Source organism: Metopolophium dirhodum, chromosome 4, assembly GCF_019925205.1.
Source record: "Metopolophium dirhodum isolate CAU chromosome 4, ASM1992520v1, whole genome shotgun sequence".
NCBI classification, from domain to species: Eukaryota; Metazoa; Arthropoda; class Insecta; order Hemiptera; family Aphididae; genus Metopolophium; species Metopolophium dirhodum.
Window position 1 is genome coordinate 14,115,332 of NC_083563.1, and position 13,750 is coordinate 14,129,081.

The 13,750-nt window shown below is 31.9% G+C and overlaps 1 protein-coding gene across 1 annotated transcript in view; it reads right to left on the minus strand.

Moving 5' to 3' along the window:
• Nucleotides 1–13,750, minus strand: part of LOC132943217 (uncharacterized) — a 284,209-nt gene that overhangs the window by 128,147 nt on the left and 142,312 nt on the right. The window contains exons 5-8 of the mRNA XM_061012095.1: nt 11,077–11,596; nt 10,649–10,927; nt 9,819–10,091; nt 8,166–8,340 (exon numbers count right to left, since the gene is read on the minus strand). Of these exons, the coding sequence (XP_060868078.1) occupies nt 8,166–8,340; nt 9,819–10,091; nt 10,649–10,927; nt 11,077–11,596 (1,247 nt within the window). The remainder of the gene's footprint in view (nt 1–8,165; nt 8,341–9,818; nt 10,092–10,648; nt 10,928–11,076; nt 11,597–13,750) is intronic.

Here is a 13,750-nt window from a genome sequence, read left to right on the forward strand (position 1 = left end):
AACGAAAACGATTTTGAACGAAAACGGTTTGTCAGCCTGTTATATTATTAAGTATATTTTATAATATCATTGTGATAAAAGTTTAAATTATTAATCTTCGTTTAAATATAGAATTTTATCCAAATTTAAAATGTTCATAAAAAAGATCTGTGTTTATATTCTTGTTTTAGATTTTTTGGTTACTGTTTGAACTGATTATGAGAATCCTTATTTTTAATGTCCAATTTTTAGATATAAAAATTAAACATTTTATAGTTTTTAACTACAAATTAATTTGCGAAATTACGAGATTTCGATGAATGTTATTACTCCGCTCTAACATAAATTTTATTACGACACGCATATAAAAATTATAATACCATGAAAAGCATAATACATTTTTTTTATTATATAAGCCTCTCCGAATAATACTTCAATCGATACGTGAATGTGAATGTTTAATTATGATAAATGGTAAACCCATACTATTTGAATGATATTAAAATGTATTAAATATGTATTGAAGTTACCTAATAACAGATTATCAACGAAGTAATAGTATAAAGAAAGAAGTATTTAAAGTATTTTAAGTAATTAAAATTAGAAAGAAAAATAAATAATGCCCATTGATGTCATCACGTTTGTTTTTGCTTGTACTTTTAATTTCATATAAGGGGTCGAGAAAAGGGAAGAAATATATTCCGTGAAAAATGAACTTCCGAGAAAGTAGTGAATTTAAAATTAATTTTAATACATATTTTCACCTTTTCTGTCACATTAATTTAAAGCTAAATTCCGACTGCTGTCAACAAATAATGCAATAATATCATATTTTGTCCGATTATTAGTGAAATAATAATAATAACATGATTATTACTAACTTACAAAAATGTATTTATTAGTAACTGTTTGAAAAATATAATAGTATAAACAAATGATCACAATTTTATTTCACATTACTTAATTGCGTACTTAGATGTTATATTTGAAAAGCTATACGAATAAGTATGTTTGTACACCGAGTATAGGAAATAAAGGGTTATTAGTCCTGAAAACTCCATGGAGTATGTATAATTATCCATAATTTTATTGATATAATACTTAAAATAGAATAGAGGTAATTGTTGTACCAAAACGATTAGCATTTGCTGTTTGCGCCAACGTATTTGTTTAAAAAAAATTATAAAAATCAATATTTAAATATTAATAACATTTTTAAAAAAAAATTGCATATTAAAATAAAATTGCTTGCTTCTGAACTTTTATTGATCTAGGTACTTTTAAAATAATAAATTATATGGAATAAATAAATAAAGGCACCTATTTAATGACTATAAAGGTCATAATAGGATTTTTATAAAAGTTTAATTATAACGGTTGAATCTTTTTAGTTTTAATGTTTTTAAATAATTATAAAATTATGTTATAACAGATAATATTTTGATTCATTAAATAATTTATCAAAATCACCAAATTACGTGTGTGAACAAAATAACTATTATTGTTATTATTATTTTTTTATATACTATCCATATTTTAATATATTCATGATAACATCGACGATGCATGTCATCCAGCGATGAATATTCACTATAAATAGAAAACGACTATAATACTGATGTCTGGTTATTAATAAAAATAATAAATATTTATACATAATATTATTATGTTTGACTACAGTAAATTACGTTAAAAACTTATACATTTTTAGATATTAAAAAAATGTTTCTTGTTATTTTAAAAAACAATTTTTACCCTGATTTATTTTGGATTATATATTATTTTATACGCTTTAAATGTATTGCTTTCTTTAAGTTTATGTAAAAATAATCGTCTGAATCCAATTATATACTATACATACTTGATGATAGTGAAATTATTTATTTATCATTAATTTTATTTATATTTGCTGTCTTGTATCGTCGTCTAAACATTTTAAATATTGGGTTTTTATTATTCTTTAAAAATATATTTTAATTATTAATTGATAGACTGCAGTTCTGCTTCCCTAAGCCTCAAAAGGGTATCTCCAAATATTGAAATGTTGGTAAAATGAGATAAAAAATTTTGGAACTCGTAAGTACGCTATTCCTTAAAACCGTTATTAAAATTTTTTTTTAATTATCTATTTATTATCTGTATAATTGACTGATGTTATTTTTAACTGTCTAACATAACTCTAAGTATAAGCTAATGGATTTACTCTTAAACTTCTAATCGGAATAAGAAGCCAAAAAACAGTAAATCCATTATAATTAGTATAAAATATTATCTGAACTCAAATATAGTGTACCAACATAATGCGTTGTAGTTAATAGTTATTATAGTTTATAACTATTTCTTAATCTATTTTTAATAATTGTAAGTTGATGTATCTTTATCATTATAAATTATAATTTATACCAGATGGCAAAATGTCTGATATTTGGGGAGATTATCATCGGCAAAGTTGAAAATGATATATTTTTATACCTAAATATCATATATTTTACTATTCATACTTCGTACCTGCATCAGGATTGTAGACGTATTTGTTGAACAATTAGGTATTTGTAAAACGGAATCATATTATAAAACGAAATAGGAATACGTTCAAAGTTAGCTGGTTTGATTTCAAAGTTGACGCTGTCTTCGCGGCAATACGATGAACACGGTTAGTATATTATGCGCAGAGTACCTAACTGGATTATAATGGGAGGCCGATATTCAAAAAAATATGATATCACGATGCCAATTCGCGAATGATGCAGACACGTCCGTCCGATTTCATCGACGTTATCAATAATTAAATTTAATAAAATTTAATTCAATATAATATATATAGTATAATATTCGGACGGTAACGGTATGGTCGAAACCGCCGCTGCAGTCTGTCGGATGGCCGGACGCGACTACCGCACCAACCCTTCAGCAGTGAAAAAAACCACGCGATTCCGATATACGTGACACACGCCACTGCGGTCGTTTGTCCGAAATAATATCCCTTGGGTACTCGAAAGGAAATTAAAAAAAAAAAACCCTTAATTATAAACAGCTCGGCCCTTTCTGAAAACTCACGGAAAACGGATGCACGTAAACGATTGCAAATCACTTACTCGTTTTAACATAAGCCGACGACCGTAGTGGCTCATGTGTGGTTTTTTTTATTGCGCGTACGTTCGCAAAGATGCGACAACGTGCGATTTTAAAGTGAAATTTTCAAAACTTACCATAAAATATAGAGAAAAAACGTTCGCCTAGAACATTATAAAACACAAAATAATATTAAAACCGAAAAGAGAGACAAGATAGCACGGATATTACTGACAACACACGGCTCGTCCAAGAAATCTTCTAAACTTACAAAAGTCTGAGCGAAAACGAATAATTGTATCACCGTAATGTGATGCAGATAGATTCCAAGAGAAAATACGTTTTAACACAATATTATGTATTATATTGATCTACCTACATAAACAATAAATTGAATAAATCAAATCGATTGATACTATTACGTTGTCTTTGGTTAACCTCGATAAATAAATCACAGGAATCGATGAAATAGAAATCGCAATACCAATTAAAAAATAATAATAAATCAGATTCTGAATAAATACGATACCTATATTATAGGTATTGAATCCGTGGGTCATGCCTGATGAACCACCCTGTACAATAATATTGTTTCATAAACTTTTAACGGTTCTTCGGGTACTTCTACTTTTGCAGATTTATATAATATAATATTAGATTATACGCCGTTATCTATATAGCTATGCAATAATAACCTACCTACCTACCTACCTACCTACCTAAAGATATATTATCAACAACGCAGATACCGTCTGTAACGGCGACATGGGTAGGTAGCGTACAACGTGAGTCGGTGGTATGAACAAAGTTTCACCGACGCATTTGATCTCGCTCGCGGATACGACAATCGACCGCCGGTTGTCTGATATTTATTGCGTCGCAGCCATTTTGCCGATGTGTTACAATAACATTGTATCGGACACACACACACCACACACACACACACACACACACACACACACTTGCATAAATACCTTCGCAAGAGTGTGATTTAATCCATTCACGCAGCGCCGTGAAAATGGGTTTGCCCGTCCCTGAGTTGTTTACACACTGCCTGCAGTATACTAGCTGACCCCGTGGACGGATTAAAAGTCGATCTCCCGAGTAATTCTCCTGAATTTAGATTTCCTTACACACACCCACACATATTATGTAGGTATATTATGAAGAACTCGAACACGTTTACACGCATTTTATGATGTTATGATAATATTATATAGGTGCCCAGGCTACAAATATTTAGATGACTATTCATAAGACGTAAATATTCTACTTTTTTCAAAACAATATTTTAACAGTTCAAGAATGAAACGAAAACAATGAATTTAGTTTGTCAGAGTATAATTAAATTCCAATGCAAAAGTTAAACAAGCATACTTACGAAATATTAGCAACAGTTAAAACGTATTGAACCGTATAATATAACGTATTATATTAGTATTATAACATATACACTCAAAAACTTATTCATACAGGTTACTCTTGTTTAATTTTATAATGTTAACGAAACATGTAGTTATTGAATTTTTAAACCGCTCTCCCGGAAAAAGGCTATTTTTTTGAGGGTTAGAATTGCAGCATAATAGTTGGTACAACGACTGTTACAAGAAATTTGTTGGAGAACGGGCGAGATTATGTCATATATTATATTATCATACAAATATATCATTCGAATACCCGTTAAAAATATACCATATTTAAGAGTTGATTTAATGTATACTAATTTTTATCAACGATAGAAAAAACATTTTCAGCGAAAAAAAATGTATTCACACGTATAGTAAACGACTTCTTTCACCCGTGGGTTGCAGCGGTGACGGTGTCGAGTGGTTTTAATCATTCGAACGTATAATAATATTACACTATTTAATAATTTATAAAAACGGCGGCGGTCGTAGCCGTTTTACGGTTTCCAAACCGATTGTCGCGATTTTTCGATCCACTTAAACGGATTAAAAACGCGAGATGGCTGGTATATATATTATACGGCTCGGGAAGGTGGTTTTTATTGTCATTAGGTCGTAAAAGTCCACGAGCCATCGTAAACCCGTGACGACGAAGGATGGCTATTATATATTATCTATATTCTATATACATACGCAGTACATACATAATAATATATAGAGTGTATACCTATAAGGTATGAGCAGATTCAAGGATAGACGGAGAGGGGGTGGGGGAGGGTCGGTTTCGGCGCTCGTCATTCCTCATCTCACGATAAGTGATGAATTTATAACTATTACTTCTATATTTTTTTTGACTGGACACGATCCGGACAAACGAATAACCACGAGGTACTTGAAGCTTATAATAAATAGTACGGATTCGTACATTATGTATAGGTCAAAAGTAAAACTATAATTATTTTACTGCTGCAGTATATTTCGTCAACGCCATTGGTATACTTACTATATCGAAACATCATATTATTATACAACATATTATGACATGATATAATTACAGTTTAAGTCACGATGGAATCAGGAAAAATGTTTGAAAAACGGCGATGGTAGCGATAACTCTGGTGTGGAGAGAGCACTAATTTTAAATTTTGTACACCCCGAAAGCCCTAACTGAGTACTAAACATAAATAGTACAGCGAAAATTAGTGCTTTTCATGCTCCCACTAACTTCACGGACCTGAAATGATTTTGGTAGAAAACGAACAGATCATCAAACGGAATTTGATATACGTTAAGTAATATATGTTTGAAACGCACATATACCGTCCGAATGTTCAATAAGGAACTCGATCTAATCGTTTTATTTAATATAGATACCTCCTAATGCTACTCATATAATCATTATTAATTTTACACGTTTGTCGTCTTAGAAAACCCTAACCACTTTTTAGTTACCATTCTGTTTGAAACATGTCGTACTGCACTCCTCACAACTTTTCCTCAACTAGTTATCTATGTATTGCTCTTATACAAGTTTGACTGCATGTGTACTCGTCTATAAATAATGGTGAATATTGATAGGTCTATCATCAGAGCTTAAATTCAAAATTTTAAATTCAAAATCATTCAATGCTTAAATGTTTGTTATTATTTATTAAAATAAACTACAATTACAATATGTCATGTTACACCGGAAATATAATTATGTAACTTCTTTATGGAGGTAGTATGAATCTATTGTAATATTAAGTTAGAATACTATTATAATATAATATTTGTATGTGAAATAAATAATTTGTTCATCTACGGCAAAAAACTACCAGCCAAATTTCAAATAAAACAACCCAAAATCCAAGTTACTAGAATTTTATTATAAACTAGATAACTATTGAAATAATTGTAAAGGTATGTAAATAATGTAACAAGTATGCTTCAACTCATTAGTGTCAGTCGAAATAATGGACTAGTATAGGTATCCATCATTTTGTTTTTGTTTTCACAGCATTAGTATAATGCGAGTATTGATTAAGTAGATACCTACCAAGTTTAAAAGTATGGAAAACTGAAACGGATATGACGTATCTATAACAGTATATATGTACAGTATATACATACATATTATTTTGAAGAATAATACGCTCTAAAATATTAATACATACATTATATATAAAATATGCATATGTTCAACCATAAACACGTTAGCATAATTTATAATGTTAAACTTATTTGATAAAATTAATTTTCAAAACTTTGAAACTTTTTGTAGAATTTAGGGAATATATTATTTAAGAAATAATGTTTAAATGTACTACTTAAGAATATCCAAACACGCGTACTCTCTGCTGTGAATTCTGATTGATTTAAGAGCCATCATTAGCTGGAGAAAAATATATTTTTATTTGAAAATGAACTTAATTACAACTTAAATAATATAATATATTAATATGTTCATATTACGCATGTAAATCGACTTTTTACATTTAAACTTTTTAGGTCTAATAATAAAAACGTAGCAATAGTTAATTGTTCAAAATAACTCAATAAAATCACAATTATAAGTCACTTGACAATTAACGGAAAGTATGTTTTTTCTCATTTATGTTTGTATTTTTACTTTTAGAGTTTATGAATATAGATTAAAGTCAACTACAAAAATATGTGTGAAAAACGAATATTCCACTAGTAACTTTAGCGATAAAAAAAATTCGAATTTATTCATATTTTAAAAGGTCGTTAGTCTTAATTTAATTTTTATGACTGCTAGTCCGATGTTAACTTAATTTCATTGAATTATGTATGATAGAAAGGTAATTATTTAAGAATGAAAAAAAGTAGCGAATTATGTTGAATCTTATTAAAATAATAAAATAGTTATTAAATGTGAATTTGGAGTTACACAAAGTATACAAATAACAAATAAGTAATAAAAAAATAAGTATTCAAAATATTTTTATCGATAAGTTATTAATTATTAGTAATGCATTTTGAACAGTTTTTATAATTTTAATTAGATACTCGTTTAGGAATGATTTCAATAGAAAAATTGTTTATAGCTGTTTTATAAAAAATATATAATAATCTTTATATGTGGATTGGCTTGGCGCGTTGGCTGCTACCAGTCGCTCAATGCGAGTATGTGACTGAGAGTAAGTAACGTCCTAACTTATACTAGTTCCCGGATGGGTGACCGCCCGGGTTCGTAGTCGTAAGAACCTTGCAACACATACACGTGTTTGCTGACCTACCGTAACAACCGTAACAATACCTTACCAACCACGGTTAATAATCCCCTACAATAGCTAATGACCATATATAGTCGACGTGATTAAGTTTAAAAAAAAAAATAATCTCTATATATTTTTTCACCATGTTATATTATTATTCGGGGAAAATTATATTTTGCTTTTTAAGTTCTCGTTGACCTAAATACAGAGTAAACTCGTTTAAAATGTGTTGATTATATTAATTATAATAACCCGGGAATGTATTATATAGCACTAAAGCGTATTTTTCAGCTTTATAAAAAAAAGTTCTTCTGTAGCTGGTTATATGTATATAATACACGTGCACAGTATATTTATTTTTACGGCTAAGTACGTCCTAGGTTATAGGTGTAACCCCTGTTTGAATGAAATCCGTTGTGCTCGTTTGAGCTAACACGACTTGAAATTATATTAAATACTACACGATGAAACGATTGAAAAATCTTACCTGTTTGCGTGCTGGAATCGAACAAAGTGCTGCTTGTCTCCACGGCCATGGTAGCCAGAGTACCATCTATGATTTGCGTACTTGAATCTCTTCGGCCTCTCGTACGGTAGCATTCATCTGACTGAGACGACAGTCGTCGGAAATTCCTACACCGTATCATTTCTTCAGTAGTGGACTAAACACAAAAAAAACCGATTGTAATAAAACTTCATTAAATTTAGTTGTTGTTTAAATATTAAAATTTGTATTGGTTCGTTCTGACCCCAAACCCGCGCGATTTGTTAGTAATAAATAGTTTCAAGGATATTTTTTTATCACCATATCGAAAAAGTAAAAAAATATAAAGATACACGAACAACGGTTTTTCTTTGTTTTTAGTACCTATGAACTATGTCGAGAGTGATAATACTAAAATATAGGTTCTAGATTTTTGTAAGCAGTAATATTTATAATTAATTAACTGATTTGAGTAAAAAGTTCAGGATTATATGCTTGGGTTATATATGGTTTGAGAGACTGTGGTTTGTCAGTTTTCCGAAAATGTCCATATTGAAGTAAACGTTGTTTGGGAATAATGCACTTATCGTTGGCAGTGGATTTGACCACAGTATTTTATTTATTTAATTGGTTCAATTATTTGGATATATGAAATATAATATGGTTTCTTTAGTGGAAATATTCTAAATAAACTAATAAAATGATTTAAAATCCACAAAATACATTATCCGAAAGCAAACAAAATAAAAACATTTTGTAAGACTCAGTTTGTTTTACGTTTTTTTGTTATCCAATCAGGGCATATTTTATTGAGCGAAATCGAATACCATAATGTGTAACTAACAGCAATTTTCACAATGGACGTGGATTGCCATATTGAATAAAGTATAAAAAGCAATGTTGAAAATAAAAATTAATTAAACCATAATGACTATCAGTAAGTACGGCGGACGAGGCCTAACAAACCGATCGATAAGCAGTTATTTAATAACAAATTTGTGGTAGAGATCAAAAAAAATCAAACGCGCCAGATGGTCAATACATACGTAATCACGGATTAGGACATTGCAATGGACTGATTCAACATTTTATCAGTGGATCTTAAACGATGTGTAATAGAAAACAAGCGTTGGTAGACTGGTGAGGGGAATGGATATTTTATTTTTTTTAAATATTCAATTAGGTTTAATGATTAAAACGCTATTTTATATTTTTATAACGAGAAACTATTATTAAACAATGTTTAACAATATAATTTATAGCGGTATGCCGGTATACAATAATTATGTAATATTCCACACAGTTCGAAAGATATGAATGAACAATTGACAAATGTATACAAAAATAATTGCACCACTTTTGAACATTTTATAACATTAATGCGTGTCTTTGATTTATAATATGTAATCCAGTCACCATCAGGTGCTTTGATATTTCACTTATATGTGATTCGAAAAGGAAGACAAAAAATATTGGAGGATGTAAGTGAATGTAAGAAAGAGGTGTTAGTGAATTTCATTATTTCTACTATCCACGTATTGCGATACCAGCCCATTATAAAAATCTCAGTCCATGGAAAAAATCAACAACGGTACAATGAAAATATATGATGTATTATCAGAGTAACGTAAGTCCACAGTGACCGGAAACACGCACTTGTCTCCGGAAGCCCCTGGCAATCAATATCTCTTCGGTAGTGGACTGTCTCCGGATGATCGGAGTTCGCTGAGAAGTCGCAGGTGCCACTGCCCTGCCCGCCGGCGAGGGTTCTCGGGACGAGCACGAGGACGATGAATCAGGTGACCTGGAAGACTGGCAGCTGCGTACGTTGTAACCGCCCATCGTGGTGCTCTGGCGTCTGTAGTTCCTACGGCGTCTCTGTCTGCCAGGAGATACGTCCCTGCCCTGCCGGTCCGGTGACAGACCACCCTGTAAACGCACACATATGTAAAACGTTTTATTTTAAATTCACAGATACAATATATTATATTATGCACAAGTGTCAAGTATACGGACATTCAGTGTAATAGCCCCGATGCACAGACATATGCCATACAATACGTTTCGATCCGATAAACATTGTTTGGGAGTGATTGAGACGTTTAAAATACAAACTATTTTATGTTAGGTTACACAAATTACCTAGAAAAGATGCGATAGAGTTGAGTTAGGGCAAGAATAAAGCGTTACCCACGTATCCTCAAATTAACTGTTTCCCCTAATTTTAGTGGCGGAGAGGAAAACTAAGGTGAAGTTATTATTACTTTTTTTTTATAAGGATGAAGTAATAATGGTTAAACAGAGTTTGCCATACGCGGTCGTCGATTAAAATAGAAAAAGAGGTTCGATTTTGTCTGGAAAAGACGCAAAAATGAATCAAAAGGCATAAGGTACTGTGAAACGGTCACATATCGTTAACATCCGATGGCCTTTTAAAGGTCATGTATACGTCTCGAAAAAAAGAATTCATGACACGTTGTACTCACGCTGACTCTGGAGTCTCTGCGCCGGGCGTAGTGCGCAGAGTCAGGCGACAGTGAGTCACGCCTAGTCTTCCGGTCCGTGTAGTCCTGATCCGCGGACAGCGTTGGTTGCGAACTCCGCCGGCCACACTGCAGGCTCGACGGCATGCAAGTCTCGTCGATAGCCGTTGATTGCCGCTGAAGTCTGGGCAACTTATTCCCCACTGATATGCCGTCCTTGCTATGCCTTCGTTCGGGTGACACGTGAGATTTGGAATTCCGGCGTGCCCTCGAGGAATACACCTATTTTGGTACGAAAAAAAAATCGTTAGTGCACCGTTAGTTATAATACGTTATAATAATATGATTTTAGGAAGTTAAATTATCTTAATATTTTTAATTCAATAGTAACGGGCAGGGGTCGTCTCAGGAGAGGTGGGTTGGACACTCACTTGCGTGGTGGAGTCTCTCCGGGACACGGGCGGTGCGTGCGTCACGTTGCTGGCACACAACTGCGTCGGCGGCACCGCAGATACCGGCGAGCTGGGCACTGACACCGGCGGCGTGTAACCGCATGACACGCTGTGCTGCGTGGGCACCACGGACGTGTTGGTAGCGGAGGTGATTGAGGCGGCGTTAGCGGCATTGGAGGTGGACGTGGTGCCGGACGATATGGACGACGACGGCACGTGTTGGTGCTGCGTGGGCGACAGTGGGGCGCGTGGCGAAGTGGGAGGTGGCGTCACGCTGCTGATGACCATCGTCGGCGGCGTCATGGTTTGGTCGTCCACCGTCTTTACGGGACCGTCGCCGCCACCGTAGCCACCCGTCGACCCGTTGGAGGACGTGGACTGTCCCGGCACGACGATTGCCTGCGAGTCCCTCCGCTTGTGGCACGTGTGGTGCTGTCGGAACGCACGGCCGTCATCCTTGGATCCGCGGCGTCCGCAATCGCCGTCTGAATGGCCGACGCTAAAAACGTAATAAAAAGCGAGTCGGGTTAGAAATTAAAAAACTTACGTCACGTGAACCAATTACGGTCCGAAAAATCGAAATCGGCACGGAAAATTCTACTGGTTTTTATGGTTTTGATGAAAAATAATCGGTATTATAGCCGACCAACTACATTCATTTTACCAAAACTTTATAAATTTTACCAAATTTTATGAAAGATTTTTAAAAAGTCAATACCGAAATCTTAGAATGATTACATAAATAAATATCACGATATGACGAAAACCGTAACTTGATGAAATTCTAAAATTGATAATATTGTTTATCAAACCTAATAGATTTCTGTGATTAGACCAGGTGTCAAGTATATTGAAATTACTTTAAAACGCTATGTTAAAATTCGTTTGTACTGTGTAATAAGATACTCGAATTTAATTTCCGGTGCACAAAATATTATACAGTTAGGCTAAAACTGGGTCTCTTCAGTCTTCATTTACAACTGAAGTACGTAGTTATTATTGAAATTAATTTACTGTTAGTGAATATTTTTCTTTTTTTTTAAGAAAACTTGAAAAAATGTCACACAAACAGCATAAAAACGGACAAAAACAAACAGTAGGATAATATCATTAGGATAATCTGCAATATCATGAAAAAGGTAATGTCCCAGCCGATTAAATGTCCTAAATTAGTGGCCAAATAAGATTATAGCCTATAGGCTTATTCAAAGTTTAGGCTTCTTGTTTTAACAATATTTTATGATAACTATTATATTGTATTATAATACTTTAAGACAAAGAAAAAATGTCAGTGTCTGTAGTAAAATTTAATTTTACTATTCATCTATTACTCATTCATAATATTAAATTGTATTATTTTATTATATTTATAATTTATATTATAATACTATAGGTAGTAATCTAATTATTTATTCTTAGTATACAGTACATCTTCTTTTTTTATGCGTTTTGAAAATAATATTATGAAGGCAATACATTTCCAAAAAAATAAAAACAAGTAATTGTGTCCTTATTATTATGTATATTATTATTAGCAGTTTGACATTTATAAATAAGAAGTCGACAAATGGAAATTTGAAAAGGAATATGAAATACAGTAATGCCAATTAATTCATTCACTAACGTATTTATGAATGTAAGAGTTCCTCGAAATAAAAATGGGTTCTGTTATGGTTAGAATATAGTATTTTTTCACGTTGACGAAATAATTAATTCCCATTCAGATTCATCCATCGCTTTGGTGCATGAACTTTTTTCGACGAATGAACATTAAAGCTTACTTTAAATCAAACCATGGATATTTTATACGAGTAGAGAAAATATTATCTGAAATTTAAATACTACTATACGAATTTTCGATCACAGAGCCTTGGGCGAAATAATTTAACATAGTTGATGGCTAAATGAATTTAAAACTTGGAATAATTTGAAGACGTATGAAAAGTAAAAGTTGAAATATAAAATTAAGTTTAAGTTTACTTTCATAATCAATGGTCTTTGGGGATAAGCAATTTGTATTGATAATTGCATAGCATCAACATTTGGATAATACGTTTAGTGCAATTAACCAACTTAAAATTAATGAATACTACCTATGTGATATTTAAATGTATTTGACTATGCTTTTTAAAATGTTAGTAAGACTGCCTTAGTGAAATAAACCAACTAACATATTATATTCCAGTTGAAAGCTAGGTATTTTCTTTAGTTGTGTAAAACTGTTTTATAATAACTTTAAAGTTCAGGATATTTGTCTGAGAATAAAATACCAGAATGACTTTATTTGAATACAGAAATTAATAAATTAAAATGGAATCCGTCTAGTTTTTCGACTTGAAAAATATTGATACAACAATAAAAAAAAATTATGCCATTGGAGAATAAGTTACACGTAATTTTCCATTAGAATAAGTAATATTTCCGACATTGTTGATGGGATCTGAATGATTTTTGAAGAAATTGTTGGACATATTCAACAAAGGCGTAACCAGTGCAGACGAAACTCTATTTTAAAAGATCGTAAAATTGTAAGTAAAAGTAATTAAAACGTAAAAAAATCGATTGACGTAGCTTTTATATTGTATAAGAACAATAAAAAATCTACAATGGGGAAAAAAATTAGAAGAAAAAAACTTGACATGAAATAGATATC